The sequence below is a fragment of the Ciconia boyciana genome, chromosome 5 (assembly GCF_034638445.1).
Source record: "Ciconia boyciana chromosome 5, ASM3463844v1, whole genome shotgun sequence".
NCBI classification, from domain to species: Eukaryota; Metazoa; Chordata; class Aves; order Ciconiiformes; family Ciconiidae; genus Ciconia; species Ciconia boyciana.
This window is the reverse complement of record NC_132938.1, coordinates 85,718,917-85,741,210: the sequence shown is the minus strand read 5'-3', so window position 1 is coordinate 85,741,210 and position 22,294 is coordinate 85,718,917. Positions and strand designations below refer to the sequence as shown.

General features: G+C 46.6%; 2 protein-coding genes across 3 annotated transcripts in view; both read right to left on the bottom strand.

Annotated features, from left to right (window-relative positions):
- BMP3 (bone morphogenetic protein 3) overlaps positions 1-22,294 on the bottom strand; it is a 293,266-nt gene that overhangs the window by 35,425 nt on the left and 235,547 nt on the right. The gene's annotated exons all lie outside the window — the stretch shown is intronic.
- The window catches only part of CFAP299 (cilia and flagella associated protein 299), a 239,618-nt gene that overhangs the window by 2,041 nt on the left and 215,283 nt on the right, over positions 1-22,294 (bottom strand). For both annotated transcript variants that reach the window (XM_072861546.1, XM_072861547.1), the window contains exons 5-6: positions 5,445-5,574; positions 3,392-3,488 (exon numbers count right to left, since the gene is read on the bottom strand). In XM_072861546.1, coding sequence (XP_072717647.1) covers positions 3,393-3,488; positions 5,445-5,574 — 226 coding nt within the window. In that variant the 3' untranslated portion in view covers position 3,392. The remainder of the gene's footprint in view (positions 1-3,391; positions 3,489-5,444; positions 5,575-22,294) is intronic.

Here is a 22,294-nt window from a genome sequence, read left to right as displayed (position 1 = left end):
AGAAAAGAATCCAAAACATATACAGGCTAATAAAAATCTGTAGACCGTAACTCACGTACGCAGTTTAGACATGCTTGAAAAAAACACACACACCCCCCCACTGGTATAAAACCTAGAGTTCTGGGGATCCTTTGCAAGGATGCACTTTCCCATCAATGCCTAACATCGGTTCTCTTAAGGCAGCGTGCAAACTCTATACCTGCAGTAAATGTCACGACCAGCGACGACACCAGAGTCTCTTTTCAGAACAGAATGGAGAAATTTCCGTTCACCTTAACGTTGCCAGCAGGCAGTAATTCCAGGCTGGCCACTTTGCGTTTGTTTCTGCTAAAAAGTCACAGACCGTAAGAACATCTACAGGAGGCCTTCGTGTGGTTATCAGTCCTTGGAAAGCTTATCTCTTGATCACGATATGTTTTGCACGGCCACTTCACTGTGTGTCTACCCCAGGGCTTGAACAGTGACAAGATGTTGGGAATAACCACCACTGACAGCTTAGGGGAATGGAGTGCAACCGCAGGTAGTTGCTCTTAGGCACTATCCTGTTTGTCTAAGCAAATTAACCTTTTCTTTAAAATGCAGGCCAGATTACAGACGAGTTTGGGGACAGGTTTTCGCTTACAGCAGAGGCTAGAGTTTCTTCCGGTTAGGACTGGCAAAGGGCTGTACCACGTAACTCAGGAGCTTTCATTTATGGGAACGCCCTGAGGTCCTAGGTTTTGAATGTCAGAAGAGACAGAACACCAGGAGATCAGCAAGGATGGGTGGGAAGGAGTCAAGTGAGTTTACTGAGCAGCCGGTAATTCTGTGAAGTACTCAGTGAAGACCATTCTTTCATTGCAGATATTACAGGTTACTTTTTGTCACAAATGAGGTTTATCGCCCAAGTCAGAAATAGCACGAGATTACAATTCCATAGGAGGTCAGCACCAACTGCAAAAGATGAGGCTTCCTACGTCTCTGCAGCCTTTCAGGTACCTATCTTGGGAGACAGACAGTGCGTCGGTGTGCTCGCTGACCTGAAAACACGTAAAGCCCACTTAGATCCAAATTTCCTTCCGTCTTCCTGCAGATGTAGACATAGGATTCTCCTAGGCTTCCTGCTGTTCTTTCGAATCAAGAGTGTTGATTAATAAGAGGAAAACAAAGGAAGCTGAAATCGTGGAAATAACTTCCAAAGTCAAAAATTTACTTCCATTAAGTTCTACTTCATGTTGTTTATTTATTTCTTTGTCACAACTTGGAGACAACGTTCTCCAAAATCCAGGGACCACTTTCCAGCTTAGGTTTTTTAACGTTACTTTAAAATCCAATTAGATTGAAAAATGACATTTTGTTTGCCAAGAGGAATGAAAAATATAGTTCATACCCTTTCCACCAGCTGTCCCTTCTACCAGCCTTCACGATGAGGACTTCTCCCTCTCCAGGGCGCGAGAGAGGCAAGACCTAACGGTTTCAAAATGGCGCAGGGGTTCTGATTTTTTTCCTGAAAAAACCCCGTCCCAAATGCTGGGCTGTACTATGAAGGCAGTTTTGCTTTAGTGCTACAGAAGCACTTGTGGGGCAGCGCCTCAGGACGTGGGGCAGCAAAGCAAAGCCGAGCCAGGGGCGGAAGCCTGGTTTTCAGGCGAGATGCAAGGAAATCTTCACGTCGGGGACCGCTCAACGAGGGAAGCGCCCAGAGGCAGCGAGGTGAGGAGAAGCCTGCCCCAAGAGCGCAAGCTCGTCCCTCTGCAGACGCACGCCTCCAACGCGCAGCCCTCCGCAGAAGCGGAGCCTCGCCGCGGCCTCGGCCGTTCGGTCTTTCCGTTAACAGCCCTGCGAGGAGGCACCGGCCGCCTCTGCCCGCCGCCCCTCTGCGCGGGCTTCCACCTCGCTGGTCCCACCGGCTCCGCCGTGCCGCGCTGCCGCGGGAGCGGGGCCCGCAGCCGGGCTCGGCCGGCACTAGGGGGCCCCGCTGACCCGGCCGGGGGGGGGCGGAGGCGGGCGGAGCGGCGGGGCCGCCCGGCGCCCGGGCGCCGCGCCGGGGCGAGCGGGCGAGCCCGCGGGCTGGCCACCTGCTGCGGGGGTCCGGGTGCGGCGGGAGAAGCGCGGGGCGCGAGAGCGGGGCGGTGCAGCCAACGGCCGCGGGCACCGTGGCGGCGGCAGCAGTTGGTCGCGCGCAAAGCCCGGCGGGGCGGCAGCCGGGGCTTCGAGCGCCTCCCCGATGGCCGCCGCTTGGAAGGGACGGCTGCCGCTCCCTCTCCTCGCAGTGAAGGGGCCTTGAATGCGCCATGAGGCCGGGGCTCCCGGCCTTTTCCAGGGGGACCCGCTTGCGATGAGGCTGGCAGATACACCCCGCCCTATGGTAAGCCATGCAGCGCTGCTGCCGCCTTCTGCCTGTGTGAGTTGCCTCGCTTGTCCTTCTCGCAAGCTCACGGTACCGGGGCCAGAAAAGATCATTAAAATCACCCAGTCCCTTAAAGAAGGTGGTCCAGGAAATTGTATCCAGCCACTTTCCGCCTTTGCTTCCTCTTGCCTTCACATCTCCCCCCCCGCCCCGTAATTATTGCTTCTGTTTCCTGCTCGTTCTTTCTGCCGCTTCGCTTTGTGCCGTTTTCCAGTTCTCCAGTAAGCAGACAGCTGTGTTGGCGGTTGTACCAGCCGGGTCATGTACGCACGGGCAACTTCCCCCAGTGCCCTGGGAACGGAAGAGAGTCCCTCGGGCCATTGTGTTGCTGCCTGAACTTCTGGCAAGTTGGTACTAGCACAGCAGCAAGAGCAGGACTGGATGAACAGTGGCCTTCAAGGAACCACTAGTGCCATCAAAACGCCGCAGATTTCTTTACATTTACCAGTCTGTTTGGCGCTACTTCTCCCTGCTGCCCTGTGAATGGCTCGGTCCGTGTTACACGGTGTTAGCTGCTCAACAGAGGTCCAGGCCTACCTGAAAAAGAGTCTCCCAGGAAGAACTTAAAACACCCTGTTGCTGGGGAACTATAGCACAGTAGTTTCTTTTCTTTACTCCAGAAAAGAATGCAGCACCTCTGTCGCAGCCACCCTGCTGCCTTAGGAGCAGTGAGAAAAGTTGGGTCCAACCTTCTGTCTTCCCTTTAGGAGCTTTTGCAATTCACATACCCCATGGACTTCACAAAGGACAAACAAGGGGCCCAGATACATGGACTCTACAGCCAGGATGGGATCTTCCACTCTACCCGAAGCCAGTGGAAGGAAGTCTTCCTTCCACTTCACTTCCCTCAAGGAGCGAGGCACAAACCAACTCTAAACCAGTCTAAAAATCCCCCTTCCTACCCCTCAACACAAGGTACAGATCTTTCAACTGTTTATTTTTCTTCCAGATTACTTTAAAATAGCTAAACAAATCACTGGGAGAAGAGCCACACAGATGGACCTTAGGTCCCTCTTCTGATGATATGGTCATAGATAACAACATGGAGATAGAGATCAGTTTCAACAGGCGTCCGCGTTGTGTTGTCTCCTGGGTAGGCCTGAAACACAGAATATTGCAGATAACCAGTCAGAAGAGAGAAAAGACATGGGTTTTCACGTCACGAACTTTCTTCTTCTTCCCTTGGAACAAAGTTTGATAAATGCAACTAGCTCTGAGGGTGGGGATTTCTCAGGGAAGATTAATGTCCTGGCACCGGGCAGTTTGTTTCTCCTGCAATGCTTTTAGCAGATACAAAGACAGCGGCGGAGTTCTTTTAGCTAAATACAACTAGGAACAAGTGGACCATCGACTGGTCAAAGAGAAGGCCCGCTTGCAAAGATCAGGCAGCTGGCACGAAGTCTGTTCAAGCTGAACCCATGAGAGAGGACTCATGCTGATTTCAGTTTGGCCCATAGCAAACAATTCTCAAAGGCTTGTTCTCCATCAGCGAGCGTTACAGAAAAGCCAAAGCCAGATGGGTCTCATGGGGACTCACAGGCCTGTGCCCTGCAACCTGTGGGGAGACACAACGTACATGCACAAACGCTCCTTAGTGTGGCTCTTGGCACGGGAGGATCTTTCACGTAGACGCTGAAGAGCTGGTTATTTGTCACAGATGTTCTACAGCTGCAGGAAGTTGGATTGGTGGCCCACTTTCAATGCAACCAAACACATTTTTAGGTATGCGTTTCTGAATTTCTAACAAACCAATGCACTTAGTCTGAAATGCATATAATTTTGATATTTTGTACTGTTACTATTCATATGTGACCATCTTTCATGGGAAGCACATCAAAGAAACCATCATCCTAGATCAGTTCTGCACAAACCCAAACAAATTATTGCCCAGCTTAGTTCATGTTGATTTTGAGAGTAACCAAAGCCTGGGTGTGTTTGTCACATCCAGGCTGCGTGCTGGAGAAACACAGCTCTCCACAAGAAGATGCATCTAGCGTCAAATTTCTCTTTTGTGAGGGACAGGGTTTAAAATCCAAGTTTGACCCTTAAGCCAGTGACAATCTCTATCTGCTACAGGAACTAAATGGCCTTAATGGGGCCACTCTCCTTAGGACTTCTCACATCTTTTGTATTAAGGAGAAAGAATAAGGATCGTGTGCAGCGGGGAAAGGAATTCTGCCAGTTTCAGTGCACCACTGCAGAAGTGCTGGGGTAGATGGCCCACACTTCAGATGCAGGAACTGATTCTGCTTTCTGGATTTGCTGGTGTTCAGTAGGCCCTGCCAGGATTTGGGATATTACAGTTCCTGCACGTTGCAGCTTTGGTTTCAAAGTAGCCTAATATTTATTTTTATCCAATATTTACTTATATGTATCCACCTGCAGGCATGTTTCATAATAGAGATTTGATTTTTAAGAGGAGACAAATGCAGGGACCACCAGCCCCAGGATGCGTTGCCAACATTTTAGCAATTTTTCCTTTTAGGTAGAGGCACGTGTGTCATCCTCCGAGTAAAACGCAGTGTCTTTCCACACCAGATGTACCTGCTTATACACTCCCACACTTCGGTCCTCGCATCTTCCCGTCAGTCCCGCTTTCCTCCTCAGCCCGTTCCCTCTCCCATGCTTCCCTTTCCTTAGCACTTCTCAGCAATTTGGTTAATAGGAATTGAAGAGCCTCAGCCTGCAGCCAATCCTGGCAGAAATGGCAACAGTTTCTCGTTCTGTTTGGAAGGAAAATGGGCAGGGAAAGGGGTAGGGTATAAGAGAAACCCTGCTTCGGAAATCTTTCAGTTTTGTCAGTCAGTTCAACTTCTGATTTTTGTCGTCACAAGGGAAAGGCCTAGACACACTCAGCCATAAACAAGGTAGGCTACGTTTGTCCTGAGAGGGACCGGAGCAGCTGTGTTAACAAGGGGAAAAGCATGTCTGAGTAAGCCTGAAATATTAACTGTGTATTGATAAAGACACTACTTGCAATCGGACTCGACAGTTTAGCAGTCAAACTCCATTGCGTAAAGGAAGTTTAGAATATTGGGAAAAAAAAGACATTTACCTTGGGATCCACATTTATTATTTTCCTATCGCTTTTGTTCTTGAAGAGTAGTCCACAGGCATTTTCTGCAATCACTTGGTAATTTGGGCTGGAAGTTGAAGTGCTGACATTTCTGTCCCAGTTGTAAAAGCTGTGAAAATGTGAAACAGAAACGCTGTACTTTTAACGGATGTCATTCTTCCAGCCTAAAGGGCAGATTCTGACCTCCTCATTCATGCTGAGTAGTTCCTGATTCCACAACAGCCCCTCTGAAAGCCAGACAGATTCACTGAGGAGCAGAAGTCTACTAAATATTAGAAAACCTGTCCAAATGTGGCCCTACATACCTGGTCGCTGGCAAACCAAAACTGAGGCCCCTAGCCGTCTCCCCATCCATTCAGTACTAGTGTTACTAAAAGACTCGGAGCCCGGATTGTAACTAACGGGAAGTGGCAGTGCTTGATACTACTACTGTGACGGAAACAGCTCTGGAGACCACCTGAAAGCGCTTCCCGGACCACCACAGATCTGCAAACCAGATGTGGGAACCCACGGTTTCCCCTTAGGATCTCACTGGGACTCTCTTGCTGCCTTACTGTTCTCCTTTCTCTTGTTTTTAATACAATTCTGGTAGTAAGGAGTTTTTGGAAGTCTCCTCATGGGCCAGATACAGCAAGAGGGGCTGAACTCCAGCTTCCCAAGGAAAATTCCAGCTCCCCGGAGAGCTGTAGGGGTCAGCCTGGGATTAATTCTGGAGCAAACCGTCCGATCAGGCTGACTGTGCTCACTGGTTTCAAAAATGTCCAGCGCTAAACAAAAGTCAAAAAGAATCGGCCTGCTATGTCAAATACAAAACGGGCACAGGAGGGTTTCAGCAGTTTATCAGTCTTTCTCCCAGGTCAGAGGTGCTGGAATTCCCCGAGCCTTCGCACAATTTTTTTTTTTTGGCTTCTCAAACTTTTCATCACCTGATCTCAGCCGTTTGGGCTTGGTACTTGCCACACAGCCAACTAACAGCCTGTCATCTGCATGCTCATTGTTAGTATTTGTTTAGAAACCTTTTCAGCTCCGATGTACCTACAGATTGCACGACGCGATGGCACTGCTGCGCGTACCTCGCTGGGATACTCGTTTGACCACTGAAGTGGCACACTGCATTTCTGCTGCTGATCAGATGAGTCTATCTTTTGCAAAAGATGGAGGAGATGGGGCGAAGTCAGGAGAAATCATTCTGTGCATAAGGAGGATTCAAGAAATTTAGAAAATACCTTTTAATTTTCCTGCCTTCTGCAAGGATACTCCATTCCAACTAGATACACGGTTCTGGTTTTTTAAGCGCCTTGATTTCCTTCCTCACTTGGAAATAGTGCACAACCATAGGCCTCACTGTTACGTATACTAAACCTTTTTACATCCCAAACACCTCTGGTAGGAATGGAGCCATGTATAATGACTTGGAGATGAATTTGCAACACCCTTACGGAATTCATCCTGGCGTCACTGAAGTCAGCGGGTGATTTGCCACTGAAGTCGACAGGCTTGGATTACAGTCAGATAATGTAAAATGGTGCGCTCAGCACTAAGTCATGTCCTCGCGCAAGCGAGTTAGCGCAAGCAGAAGCTGCCCTCTGGAACTCTGTGCAGCCTAACGCTTAGGTGCCTGCGGAAAATGACTGCAGGGTGGGTGGGCACAATTCATTCAGCTTAGGAGTAATAACTGCTTTGCTTTGATATGCTAATTGGTCACATTAATTTGTCGTCTGTAGAATTATTTAATGCTGACGAGTACCCACGTTGAGTGGTAAAGAGAAGATTTTTCTTCATGCACTGTTTAAATCTAAGAATAAGAATATGCACAAACTTATGTACGCATCAAATACACAGATTCTTTTACCTCTCTACTTGGGTACCTTATTTCATCCGTACAGCTTTTCCCTGTCCCCCAGGACACAACTTCGTTAACAAGTCCAATTGCACAAATAGAGATTGTTTCTGCTGGAAAACCACAACCAGATTAGGAAGGAATTGCTCTACGTTATCTTGGGAGAGGGTGAGGGGGGCGATATATATACATATATATATATGTCTCTGCAAAATCTTCCCCACGTTCATTAAAAAGAAATTAAACATCTGAAGGTGGAAATAGTCAATTAGCTGTTGGATAACAACTTCCTGCATTTTGCCAAGTTTCCAACCCCACTCCTACCATACTTCCCCATTTAAGCCAGCGAAGATGAGATCAGAGCTCAGACAGCCTTTCTGCTGGGAAATCAATGTCTAGTGCAAACAGTTTTGTTATGGACTGTTTCACTCCATGACAAATTAGTTTCCATCATGTGCTTAGATATGAGGCATAAACCCCAAGGCCACCGGCAAAACGAAGTGAATCTCTCTGAACCCTGTACTGAGGGCTAAGAGAATGGAGCAGTGCCCCCTGCAACGCTCCAGCTGCCTTTCCCACATATAAGCCCCAAGCTTCTTGGCATTCCCGTGTTCTCTAAAACAAAGACCAACAGACAGCGAGACGGCGGCTGCTTTGAGGAAGCTTAGATGTCTGGCCACGGAAGGAAATTTCCCCTGCATACCTTTATTCAAGTTCTTCACTGAAAACCGACGACATCAAGAGGTTCAAGTAAACCTCACACCCGTCTTCAGCAGGTAGGATGAGAAGGGCTGCTGCAGCTCGAGGACGGTGTTACTGGGAGGACAAAGTAATATATGCTAGCAGGAAATACACCTAATACTGCCTCAACAGGCAGGAGGTCAGAAGAACATTTTGACCAGAGGAGCAAGGGGTTGGAGAAGGCTTCTCTGGAGCAGCAGCCTCTCTCCTGCCAGTTACTGTTAAGGTGAAACTTGCTCACTGTAGTCAATGCTAGATTCCACCACGAGGCTGCTGCAAAAAGAGGGGGCTGGAAATCAGGACCTAGGGAATCCAATCTCATCTGTGTTTCTTTCTCTAGAATAAATACTAAACTTCAGCAGTAGGTGCTATTTGGGCGTTACTATAAATCCCAATCTAACCAAACTCATTTCTGTTAGCAGAATTCCATGTGGCTTTAAATATTTAAATTAACCTGAGATGAAAACATGCTATCAGATAAACATGATCAAATGCCAAAGAAAAAAATTGCAGTGTACCTTTTTTCTATCATTATTTTGTTTGATTACCATGTGTTTTGGAACAAATGTAACAGTTTTCAGCACGGCACTTAAGTATGTGGAGTACGAGAGACTTAGCAGTGCCCATAGTCCAGCTGCAAGAAGAATGCATCTTGGTTTTAGTTTTTTAAATTTTCTTTGTGAATTTTTGTTTTGTTTTGTTTTAGACAATGACTTGTCGGTGCAGCGGTATATAACAAGTAGCACACGGTGTTTGGGAACACAGACTAAAATACGTGAGGCAGGGTTTTTTTCGTTCGTCAACTAATTCTGGTCTGAGCAGATTTTCATTCTGCAGGCAGGCAGATGCCCCCCCAGAACACAAGAGTGTGAATACAGGTTTTTGTATCCTTATAGTTATCCTTCGGGTACCAAGATGGCAGCACATCAAACCACAGGGTGCTTATAGCATGGCTCTTTCATCCAAAAATCTCTGGGTCCTTTTGCCAACGTGCATTAAACCACTTGACATTCGTGTGAGATGTAAGGCAGGCTTTACTACAGCTCATCAGTGGCTGGGGGAGCCAGGGCACAAAAACTGTTGGAGATTTTTCCCTAGGGTACGTGGGCCGACGGCAGAGCAGCGAAGAGTCCCAGCTGCCAGCTCCAGCCAGGAGATGGGGTGCTTTGGTTGGAGCGCTGTGGCTCCTCACATTCAGGGAGCTGGACAACTGTCTTCCTAGAGGCGAATCCTTGGCAAGGTTACAAACGGGATTTTGATGCCTCAGGGTGTGATTGTCCCCCTTTCTCCCTTATTCCGCAGTGGGAAGTGAGCTGTGATGGAAGGACTTCTTACACAGCTTATTATTCCAGGGCTTGAAATGCCATGGTGCACCAGGCCTGGACAGACCGGAGAGCGCTTCAGACGCTTAAGAAACTGAGGGTTGCCAATCACCGTCTGACCAAAAGAAGAGAAGGTGTGCATCTGCAGGGTAAGAGCTTTGTTGTTCCAACTTAATATTTACTATTTAAATCAGCAAAATCAGGGAGACAGAACACAGTGTAAAGGTGTTTATGTCTGTGTTGGCCCCACCTTTGATCCCATGGGGTTAGATTATACAACCCTATTCTTTCTTCCCCTCAGGATAAGGATTGGTTCCTTGATTCACTGCTCTACTTTTCTCTTCCCACCCACACATACACAAAGATAAAACCATTCCCTATAGCAGACTGGGACTTCAGTCAAAAACTAATTATAAACAATGATGGCTGAACAGCTTTTTTCAGTTTGTGGTTCTACGAATTTGCGATGCAAACTATCTGGCTTCAGACCCCCTCCTGGTAACTTACAGACCAGCTTGCTTGGCTGGGCAGCAGCAGAAGGGTGCAGACAGGGGAGATAGGGGGATGCAGGACAACAAAGGCGGCTGGAACCGGGAATAAAAAGCAGCAGCAGCTCCTCTATCCTGGCGTTCTCTTTCTTTCTGCCCTCTGGTAGCAGTGCACCGGTAATCATTCTAATGGGGGGAAGCTGGCATTCTGCGTCTGCTTGCCAAATATGACAAAGTAGCAACATACTTGGATGGTATTTGGCCCGTCAGTCCTTCCACAGCTTTCTGGTGCAAACGAGGTCAATGCCTCAGTGGGACATGACACGATGTAATACGGCACATATGCCTGACTCCATGCCAACCACTGTTTCATAATAAGATGCATGTCACAGACCTCTGGTTGAACAAGAACAAGCTATTTTTTCTACCTAAGAAATCTGAAGATACTGAGTTTTGCTTTTCTTTTTCACCTCAAAGCAGCTTTGACCGAAATAATTATCTTTATCAAATGATTGCGAGGGTAGGGTGAGATATGTTAAGAGTACTTCAGAAAACGAAGGCAGTTTGATTTGTCCACAGCCACTGTGCACAACAGCTATTCTGGTGATTTTTTTCCTGCTTACCTGTGCTATACTGTCACTACCGAATTAAAACCCTGTAGCATTTAGCTAAACTCACACGGCTGATTGTCTTGCAAACTGGTTGGAAATCAGGAGCAACTCCAATGAACTCTTGTACCAAACCGGTAGAAACGAGCATCTGGCCCATAGGACCAATTCACGCCTTGGTTTCCTAGAGGCAGGGGAAAAGCACAGTACCGCCTGCTGCACATGCAGTTACAAAGCAGGAGTCACCGCAGTAGATAGCAAGCGTCTGACACGTCCTCTTCATACTGCTGGCACTGGGAGTAACGGGGATCTCTGCCTCTAATCTGTGGCCAAGCTTCCCTGCTAGGAACTGGCCTGGTGAGAGGATGTTTAGCACTACAGCCAGAAATAATCCCGAAGACTGTTTTGGCCTTGCCTTTGCCATTTAGCCAATGTGTAGTTCACTGCATCTCATTACCGAACTTGGGAAACAGCCCCATCGGCACCAGGGTCAGCAACGACACGTCACCGCTGCGAGACAGCTTTACGGGTGAACGCCATGCCAGCTCGCACCGGAGGTGTCTGACCCTAGCAGAGACGCAGCGTCTCCCTTCTGCGCAGATCTGGACAGCTCCTGCAGCAGCGCTCTGCGGCCAGCACCAGCACCTTCTCCCCGCAGTTCCTGAACGCAGCCTTTCCTTTGCATCTCTCCCAAGCAAGAGCAGAAACCCTGAAATTCGGCTCAACAGAGAACAGCGGCAAAGCTGCCACTGGTTGCAGGAGGGCCGATGCTCACCCAGTACGTTCGGCAAACACAGGACAAGAACTAACACATCCCTGCTCGTCATTGGGACTACAACTACTCCGTGGCAATGAAGCTTATGAATAGCAAGAGTCTGAAAATACCTCCCTGCGCTGTTGACTTCTACCTTTTTGTACGGCTTTAAAACCAAATAATTTTTTCCTTTTCCCTTCCTTCACTTTTTTTTTTTTTAAACATAAGTGACACTCGGCAAGAGCTCTGAAAGGAGCACATCCGTGCCGATTCCCGTTCGCTTGTGATTCCATAGCAAAAGGGTGATGAACTCAACACTCCGTGGGAGGGCTGAGATCCTGACCTAACACCACATAACCAGTGCTGCGAGGACGCACAGACGGCCAGGCTCTCTGCACAGGAGACCCTGCCACGAAGACCGATGATGAATGCTGCGCACAGCGAGTGCAGGGAAGAGTCCGGTGGGGCACGGAGACCGGCTTTAGGCCTGCTTTCATGTCACGTCACCAGTGGCGTGCTGGAGCAACTCTGAGATCAAAGGGCTCGCAGAGCTCCTCTCGGCACTGTCACCCTTTGGTCTTACCCTCTCCTCCTGATAATCCCCCAAGCCACACGGCTGCTCCACCTCCTGCCTAGGATCTGCCTCTAAGATTGCCCATTTTTCCCTACATCAAGGAGGAAAAAGGAGTGTGATATGCCAACACGAGGAGCGCCTGCGGCTTTCATTGACCTGATGTGAAACTGTACGCCTGCTCAGCAAGCCTCCAAGCTGGCTCTCGTGAGTTCGTGGGCATACCATGAAGGGCAATACATTGAAAGGAGGTGAAGATAAACACAAGGTGGCTCATGGGAGTGGTACGCTAGCAACGAGCTTCACTGAACTGTAAACCCACGTTGCCTGGGAAATGTACGTCTAGGCTGGACAAGAGCATAACACACATCTCAGTCCTACGACGTAGGCTAGAAGTGCCTCAAGGATGCTGTATGTCTGAAGCCTTCCCACTGTACGCAGCTCTTACCGAAGCGTTAACTAAATGGTGCATTTTGAGTTTATCGTGGCCTGGCATATTTCTCGGTCAGAACAGCAGCAACACAAAGAGGACTTGGAAAGCAATTCTGTTACACAAGAGAGTTGGAATTCCCACAGCCAAAAGATGCTATCATCCTGTGATTCTGTTTTTCTCGACAGAATAATAAGGACCTCTAATCTTCACACAGAAGAGTCATTTTTATATTGAAAAACACAGTTCTATCTATGTTCTCAGCTACTGCCAGTGCACACCTCTCCTGCCTGTCCCCATTAAGAGCTGCTGTAGAGTTCATCTTGTTGGTCTGTCTGCCGGCGTCTAAAACAGTTAGATGTTCTTCCTCTGTTTCACACACGCGCACACACAGAGCTGTTGAACAACTTGTTGCACAGACCTTACTCATCAGATGTGTCACAAGCCATTGCACTTCACCTTCCATCGAAGCCCAAGGACTTCGATCGGGCCACATATTTCAGTCCTCATAATCTAGGTGTGTGCCTCAAGTTTGCTGCCTCAGGAGGACGTCTTTAAAATCACCAAACCCTCAACTGCTACGTTAAGTCTCCCTTTTCATTTCCAAAGTTAAGGATTCTTCCTTCTTCCCAAACTTTCCTCACCTCTGGGGAGAACAGTTCTCTATAGGACCTTAACAAGTGCAAAGAAACGTTTCAAAAATCAGCAGGGAAAGAAAGGACGCTACCTTCGCTTCCAGGGCAGGAAGGCACAGATTTTAACAACGTATCATCGTTGATACCACATAGCATATTGTTGACCGACCGTACCTTTAAGTGCAAAAGATTTCCTTTCCTTTGTTGAGTTTGGACTGAGGACTACAAATGGGAAATTAAACAAGAGAATCGCTACCTGTTTTGTAAAAATACTTAAAATAACCCACAAAATTCCTCTGCAAAATATCATCATGGAGAGACTATGTTACCGCCTGTCTGGGATGACCAGTGTAATTCAGGTGGTTTTCAGAATTCAGAAACCCTGCAGTTTCCTCAGACTCTGGCAGAACTTTCTATGATAACCGGTGCTGCGTACATTTATACTAGATCTCCAGACGCTGGACTGCTGCCATACGCTGGAGTTTACAGAACTGATTCGCCCCTGCTGTATACTGCTACGTGCTCCTGTGCAAACAGGAACACAACAAAACGAGCCTTTTATCAGACAGAACACACGAGGTGAAAGCAAAGCCATTAGCGGTGTCGCTCCACCTCTCACTTCTGCGAGCCGTGTATGGCGGAAGCCCAGGCACCACCAGACAGAGGAGCGCGACTGGCGTCACAGGAACGGGCTGACACGCTTTTCTTACCCGCTGCCAAGGGGGCTTTTACTCGCTCAGTCTCCCCGCGTGCAACGCCCCATCTCCACCCCGCGGCCCACGGGCCGTGCTCGGGGCGCGCCACGGCGGCAGCGCCAGCGGGAAGGCGCGGGTGGCTGCGGGCCGGCGGCAGGACCGTCACAAGCCAACCCCTCCGCGCCTGGGCTGAGCTGGGCTGCCCTTGACGCAGCTCACCCTGGCTCTCCGCCGCTGGCAGCGCGGGCCGCAGTCCAGAGCTCCGACTTGCGGGTCCGTCTGCTTTCGCTTGCAGAGGGCGTTAGCAGACACCCTCAGCGCTGGAGCGTTTAGAAATGCTTCTCGTAGCCAAGATGGTCTTTGCGTAATCTGCTCGGAAGTCCCAGCGTTGTCTGAACTTCAGCTGGGTACACCTTTTGCATTTCAGGATGAAGGCTAAGATTAATAAGAAAAAGAGAAGAAATAAGAGCAATAAAAGGAAAATAAATTAAAGTCCTCAGGCTTATAGGCTGGATCCCAAGAAATTATGAAACTAATGCCAGGCTCCAGAAGTTGTGCAGTAATCACTCAGAACGTATTATCTTATTAGTTCTCTCCATCTTTAAAGAATAAAACCACCCAACACATTAGGATTTATGGCCAACGAAAAGAAAAAGTTTTATCTTGAAGCTACAACAAAGAAGATAAAAGAGAGGCATGTAATTGTTGGAGGAACAACAGGATGAATAGCTCATACATCGTGTGCAATTAATAATCACTGAGGCCTGTTGGAAGTTGCATGTAGCTGATAGATCAACATACCAAACCAGAGTCCCTGTTCTTTTGCATACCAGTACCTGGCGACTGCAACAGCAGTCAGCCAGTCAAGTAATTTCTTTTTTTCCTAACGTGCCTTTTCAAAGTGTCTTCAGATGGCAGCCAAAAAACCCAGCCTATAAAAATAGAAATCTCAGTCATAAAAGTTTCCCTCCTAGCCAGGCCTTGGGTGTTAAAACGAAACAAAACCAACCAAACAAAGCAAGCACCATTTACAAAAACATGCACGCAGGGGTCACTCTGTCCCTGCTGTCCCACACCAAGTGGTGTGGCCAGCTAAGGCTCTGAGCAACGGTCTCTGGAGAACAGGGGACCTCAAGTTCATTCGCTATGGATTTACCGAAACTAGTTCCTCGCCTCGGCAGAAAAAGGAGTACACGACGATCAGCAGTGAGACGGGAGAAGAGATCACTGAATCTTCCTCAGAAAAGAATCAAATCTCAGGGCAAGATTTATTATCTGATTATCTGAGGGGAATTTCTAGCAAAGGCCGACCCAGAAACGAAGAGAGGCATCACAGTAGAGCCTTTGTCTGGTTGTCACGTAGGTTCACTTACTAGCTTTCCTCTTCCGTGAACAAAAAGCCAGAGTACGATGAACGACTGCAGCCCTGCGCTATCATTCAGCCAGTTGCTTCAGGTGCCAAAGATGCAGGTAAGTGCCAAGACAGATTTCCAAAGCCCGCCGGTTTCTTGTAGTAGGCGGGGTGCATTGCAGGGAGCTTCCACGGGTTTTTCAAAATCCCCCCGGGCACCTGCCTACACCTTTAACACTTTTAAAAACATGACCTTCAGCTGTGTGCCGAAGTTGCACCGAGAACAACGCTTAGGTGCTTTGTTGGATCAGAGCCATTATAAGCCACGGTGAGCAGGAAGACCTGAAGGAGCTAAATGGCAAGCGGACTGGTAGGCGAGCTAGTAAAGGAAACGTCAAAGTATTGTGTGTTATCGATTCGGATATGCGTATTTGTGGGGCTGGGCCGGCTTCTCCAAAGTCTTCCCTTCTGAAGGAAGCGGGGTTGATGTTCATGAATAAATTAGCCTCTTGATCAAAGTTTGATTAAGCATCTGAGATGAAATGATGGATTTTTCTGAAGGCATGTACTAAAAGCATGCTTAATTTTCTGCCTTTCTTCCTGTGGTTTCTTTCAAAGGGTCTTCTTCCTTTCCAACTGTAATCTCCTCAGGCTGAGTCCAGAAAGAATTCGTCTATAAAACCATGTGCTAAAACTTCTAATTATCAGCTGAACTGAGGAAAAATAATCCTTCTATGAAAAATGAACATTTCTTTTCCCCAGTATTTTACTTTAGTGGTGTGAGGTAAAGCCAGGGGAGACAGCCAACCTTCAAGGCTTGGCAAGGATTCTTTCCTCCTTCCCAGGCCTCGCTAAGGCAAATCCTTTGAAATCCTAATAGCTTGGGCACTGAGGGAATCCTCAGAGCAGCCAGTCTGCTGAATGATTAAGGCTGCAATTTCCAAGTGACCTGGGGACATTTAGATGCATCTTTCCCACTGGAACTGGAAAACGGCACACGGAGAATCTCCGCCCTGAGAAGAGCCCAGCTCCCCGCGCGCCTTCGTCAAGACGACTGTGAAATTGCTGAGCGCTACCTCAGGCACCGTGGAGGTGGGGCACTGGCCTGCCTTGCTGTTTTCTGCAAGGTGTCGCATAACAAGTCTCATATCCTTCAAACATTGCCGACTATACAAACATTTAGAAGACAAATCTTAAATATTTAGGCATGTTTTCAAAATATTGCTCTACAACTCCCTCCTGCCCCCCCCCCATATGCTCAGCATTTTATCTATATCACAGTGACCTCAGCTTTTAAATACACAGGAATAAGAGAGAAGAGAATGCATCAGCAGTTTCCATCTTGAGCAACTTAACTTCCCTTCGAGTAGCAAAAATGCCAGCTTTTCGGGAAAGGACTACCCTGTCTTGAGGAAAAAGGTCTTTTGCAGAGCCACGCCTAAGCTTATTAGAGCTGCAGGGCTGTTGTAAAACACATCCTCAGAAAACCTCCGGATTGCAAACTCTGGGTTCAGGATGGAAAAACTGCTGCAAAATGGGCTTTGCACTTTCCAGCTTAAGAATACTAGTTAAGAAAAAGATGTGTTTTGCTAGGATGTGGCAGGACCAGAGCACCCAGGAGACTGCTAAGTCAGGGGAGAATGACTAACAGCTAGTAGTGTAAAAACAAAATCTTAAAAAGTAAGTAATTTAGTTACTTTAAAAACAGTAGGTTTAATGTAGGCACCACATCTTGCAAACACTGGCCTTGCAAACACCACACCTAATGGTATGATCCATTAGTTTCTTTCGGTTGAATGTTTGGTACAGGAAAAGGCAGTGCCTGTATTCTCTTTGCTGCTAAAAATTTGATATAACCTATTACTAGACACCTATCAACTACTGGTGTGACGCACAGCAACATACAGCTTGAATAGCTGAAATCAACATAACTATTGAAAACAATGCTTTTTAATGCTTGCAAACCACAAACATACTATCGATCTGGGAGACTGACATATCTAATTTAAATGTACGTTTAGCCACAGAGCAAAGAGATGACAGCGCATCAGGCCGGCAACTTTTCTATTTCAGTCCAAACAAGGCCGCAGAGCTGTGATGTTAATGAAGCAAAAAGGCATACAGAGCGCTCACATTCCTTGTCTCTTCTCTACAATAGATTCAGAGCTTGTATTCTGACTGCAAAGCTTATGCATACGAGACAAACGTGTATAACTAAGATAGCCAAACTCTGTCATCTACTTGCATATTAAAATGAGAAACAGTCTGTAATCAGAACCTCTTCGAAATCTAGAGGGATAAAAAGGATGGAGGCCCCAGTTCCTCAAACTACGTGAAACACATTGAATACTACAGGACTACACAGTGCACTGAAAGCTCTGCCCGTGCGTGGGTCAGGAAAACCCTTCCAGGAGAGGTCATACATGTTAACAGCGGACAGCAGGAAAACTAGGAAAAAAGAGACGGATGTTGAAGAAGAACTTCGTGTGGCTGAAGGGGTGCTGTGCATGTGAGGGTTTGTATGCGAGGGTACGTATGACACAGGGCAAGCGGTCTGAAAGAATATGCAGGGCCTTGCAGGTGAGGACAGAAATCACGGATCTGACGTGACGGAGAGAGGATGCCGATAAAGCGTCACGAAGGGAGCAAGCTGGCCATGGTAGGTGTTACTCTCGTGACCTGCAAACCACCTGAGGTTATTTGAGTCACAGGAAGCAAACAAAGAAACGACATGTCGTTATGCACAATGATAGAATCTGTTCAAAACAGGATAAACTGATATGTAGGACTACTGGGGCTGTAGTTACTACAACCGTTCCAAAAAAGACTGTTTAGATAAACAGCGGACCACGTGAATGTTACACCTTTCTGTAAGGTTTGAAGAATCAGATACCCAGAAGGAGTACGCTTAGTATGGCAGTTTCAATGACTGCATAATCTGTGGCCCTATAAAGAACGAACTTACTGAACAAACCAAATCAGCAATACAGTTTTTAAGAAAATCACTCTCCCTGTTTGCCTTCAATATGCAGACGTAAAGAGGGTATTACTGTATACGATAGATAAAGAACAATTGCAACAACCTCCTCAGCAAGCTACAACTTAGAAGCAATGTTTTTCTACCTTACATCGATCCACCTTTTCCGCTTACTACTCGCAGACTGCAACAAGGGTGTACTTTACTCTTTCTGCATATAGGTCCACCAAAATGTATGAATGTGCAGCATATCGAGGGTATCGTAACACTGAAAATGTGAAACTACCTAAAACAACCCGTCCAAAAAGAGGAGCAGTGGCACTATGGCTGAGATGCCCCAATGCTAGAGTTTTAATTGGACTTTCCTGTGTGACTTTGCTGACTTTCTGAATTTTACACTGCCTAGTTTCACTAACTTTCTGACAGAGCATCAGTTTGGAAGCTTGAAAATTCCCATCTTTTCCATGCGATATTCACCCCAGGACATAAGATGAGAAGATTATCACAAATAATATCAAACAAATAGATATTGTGATCCGCTTCAAAACCTGCCAAGTGTGATATTGCCAAGCAGCGTGGCTCCTGTCGGAGCTGTAAATTTAGTCCCACTGGAATCAAGGGGCAGATCTTCTCCCAGGGCTGCGGCACTCCTCGTTAAGGTCTGACACGCTTTCAAGAGATGATGACAAGTTCCTTCCCTATGGTCCTTCACATACTGCTGGGATGTTTACAGTTACTTGAAACAGAAAAGTTTAACGGTGTTTGTTAAAAAATAAATTGGCAATCATTGGCATAGATTGTAAGGAACGCTCAGGAAAACAGCCAAAGCCATTTAACTGGTGGGTACGGGAAATAAAACCCGAGAATTTCATTAATGCTACGACAATGGCAAATTGGGTCTGAGGCACCTGGCTGAGACGCTGCTCAGTGTCAAACATCAGTGCTGTTAGGAAAACAGGTTTGACAGAATTTAGATGCAAGTGCAATAATCAAAAGCCAGAGATGGAAAAAAATACAGAAATAATCATCCCAGTTCTTCACTAACTGTGAAATGTGATGATTTTCACAGGTCAAAAGGTCATTTTTCGTGTTTGTTCCAAATGAAAGCGTTTTAAAGTGAGGAGTATCAAGCCAATGGTTTGAACTTGTCCAAATCATGGCAAGAAAAAAAAATACAGAAGAATTATTAGGAAAAACACTAGCACAGTAATGAGGAGAAGTAAACATCCTGTAAAGCCTGAAGTGTAGGTGAAGGCTTCCTGGAAACTGGTTCAGTACCCTCATCAGTTTGCTAGTAGAAAAAACCCTGTTGTTTTGAACTTTTGTCCCATGTTTATCGCTTTTACGTGTTTTAAGAAATACTCTAAAGAGTGGATTTTGCAGTATTCAGAGAATGGGAGTGGATCCCATCTCCTGTGCATCCTCCAAGACCACAATGCTTTGATGTCTGAAAAAGACTGTGATTCTAAGAGAAAGAAACGAAAAAATTAAATAGCCTTGATCTCAGTCAGGTCCAGGACAAAGCTCCAGTGAGAGCAGCCTCACGTGCCTTTTACATATCTCCACGTTACACAGGAATAAAACCCTGTTCCAGAGAGGTGAATGCAAGAACTCCCTTTTAGGCCAAAGCTGCTGCTTCCTTTTGAAAGAAGGATATTCAGAATCATCATCTTAAAGTCCTGGGAAGTTACCTCTCATGTAGGAGCAATGTAAGAACAACTCTCATTTAAGTATGCGTGGCATTTAACAGCGTAAAAACAGAGGCAGCAAAGTCTTTTACATACTTTGCAAAAGAACATAGCCATAGAGTTCCTTGAGAGCTACAGTAAGATTATTCTGATTTTAACTAACGGGTAGGTAACAACAGTTGTAAGACTGCGAGAAAAGGCAACAATCGTCATCTAACATAGAAAGGGATCAAGTGACAGGGGGAAAAGCAAAAATGCGACAATGATGGGGAACATCCGCCTACCGGGCAGCACAGACGGCGACATTACAAACTGCGATGGACAAAAGAGAGAGACCAGAACTTCGCAAAACAATTACAAAAATGTTTTCAAGAAACATCTCTCTCTGAAGACAGTATATGCGGGGCGTTCACAAGAAAAAACAAAGATTAATTGCTTCCCAAACCACCGGAATAGCACAATGGTTTAACAATGGGAAAATGTGACTTAGAGCAAGCTAATAACTTTCTAGCAGTTTTGAATTTAAAAACATAGATATGTTGTTCCCCTCCCTAATGTTTTGAGCTGGATTCTCAAGTATTATGATTTATAACTCATGTAATCATTGTTTTTCCACATCTGCTTAACGTAGTTGAATGTTTTAGAGTACTGGAAATATGATATGTGTGTCGTATATAGAAGAGAACATTGCCATGTTGTCCTGGTTTCGGCTGGGATAGAGTTAGTTTTCCTCCTAGTAGCTGGTGTAGTGCTGTGTTTTGGATTTAGTATGAGAATAATGCTGATACCACACCAATGTTTTATAGCTGTTGCTGAGCAATGCTTACACTGGTCAAGGGCTTTTCAGCTCCCCATGCTCTGCCGGGCGCACGAGGAGCTGGGAGGGGGCGCAGCCGGGACAGCTGACCCCAACTGGCCCAAGGGCTATTCCGTGCCATCTGGCGTCATGCTCAGTACAGAAACTGGGGGAAAGCTGCCCGGGGGGGCCGCTGCTCGGGGACTGCCTGGCATCGGTCAGCAGGTGGTGAGCAATTGCATCGTGCATAATTTGCTTTGTATATTCTATTATTATTATAACTATTTTATTTTATTTCGATTATTAAACTGTTCTTATCTCAACGCGCAAGTTTTCTCACTTTTACTCTTCCAATCTGTCCCCCATCCCACCGGGGTGGGGGGAGTGAGCGAGCGGCTGGGTGGGGCTCAGTTGCTGGCTGGGGTTAGACCACAACACATGTCGAACAGTAAGAAAAAGGGATATTCTCAACCTAAAGTTGAGAAAACTTGCCAGTTCCTGTGCATCCAACTAGAGCTATACGCTACCAGAACTCCTGCCTCCTATACATTTGTTTTAAAATCTGTCAGTCGTCTTCTTCAAGACAGAATTTCACAAATACAGAAGACAACATAATTCATGTTAAACTTCAGTATTTTACGTCAAGTTATAATTTTGCAAGAAACACATACGTTAAAAGGTATTTGTAGGCATGTACAGTGTTTAAGTGGAAACGTGAACACGATGGAAAATTACCACAGAATTAAAGAAGGAAGCCTATCAACACCCATCTATTAAACATACGCAAATATGCTCCGGCAAAACTGCAGACACCCTGGCAAACCACGGCCCGTAACAGCTCCAAGCTTTAACTGTGCCCCTGCTGCCGAGGCTTGGAAGCCGAGGGCTGTCACTGTTCCTCTGCCCTGCAGAGGATGGAAGGGGCTTCCATGGCAAACAGCCTCCACCAAAACGCCCTCCCCGTCCATCTGTGCAGGGTCATCTGATGCAACGTCAGCGAGACAAATATCATGCTCTCACACGGAGACTGCGTCTCGTGCTCTCAGACACGCAGGTCTGAAGCCACCCAGGAATTTATAGATCAGAACTAGCACTCCCATTCTTCATCCCTGCTTTGGTGTTCAGTGTAGCATTATTTAAACAAATAATAGGGCTTCTGTTATCAAAATATTTTCTATTTCCTTATTTTAGCAGATGTGAGAGGTCTGATTAATCAATTGTGGGTTTTTCATTAAAAATGTCAAACGTTGTGAAAATTCTGACTTCTGCATCAGTTGTGAGCTGAAAAGGTTGGGATTATATGCTGTAGCATTGTATGATATATGTGGGATTGTATGATGTGAGAAATAATTTGAACGTTCCATTACAAAAAAAAAAAAAAGCGTCTCTCCTTACCTCAATAATTCTAGTAAGCACTTCAAGTGGTATCATTAGCTCCAAAGAGCGTTAAGAACAGAAGAATTACCTTTCCTTCCCCACCTTAAATGATAGCCCATGCTTCTCCCACCCTTTCTCCTGCTGTTCTTCAGGAAATATTTTCAGTGTGGTTACAACATGTGTGATCTGCCTGTGCACTGAAGGCCATAAATCCATATTACCAAATGTTTATCCGAGCTTTTGAACATCTTGGAGAGCGTGGTAGCAGTATCCCACAAACCTCCGGGTATACCAGCGCAGAAGAGGGAGCTAGCCAGATACCATGTCGTTACAAAGAACATTTTGATCCGGGGATGTAATGAGAAGCGGGAATGCAGGAAGGTTTCCTCGGCAGCAGCTCCAGCGCATAGGTGCAGGTGCACTGCCCAGACAGAGTGCTGAAACAATGCGTTTCTGGCATTGCGAGGACTCCAGCTTGGCTCGACACACGCAGCTTTCACATCCAAACCTTGTTACTAGATCAGCCTGGAATGTCATTCTAAATCCATAGTCTCCA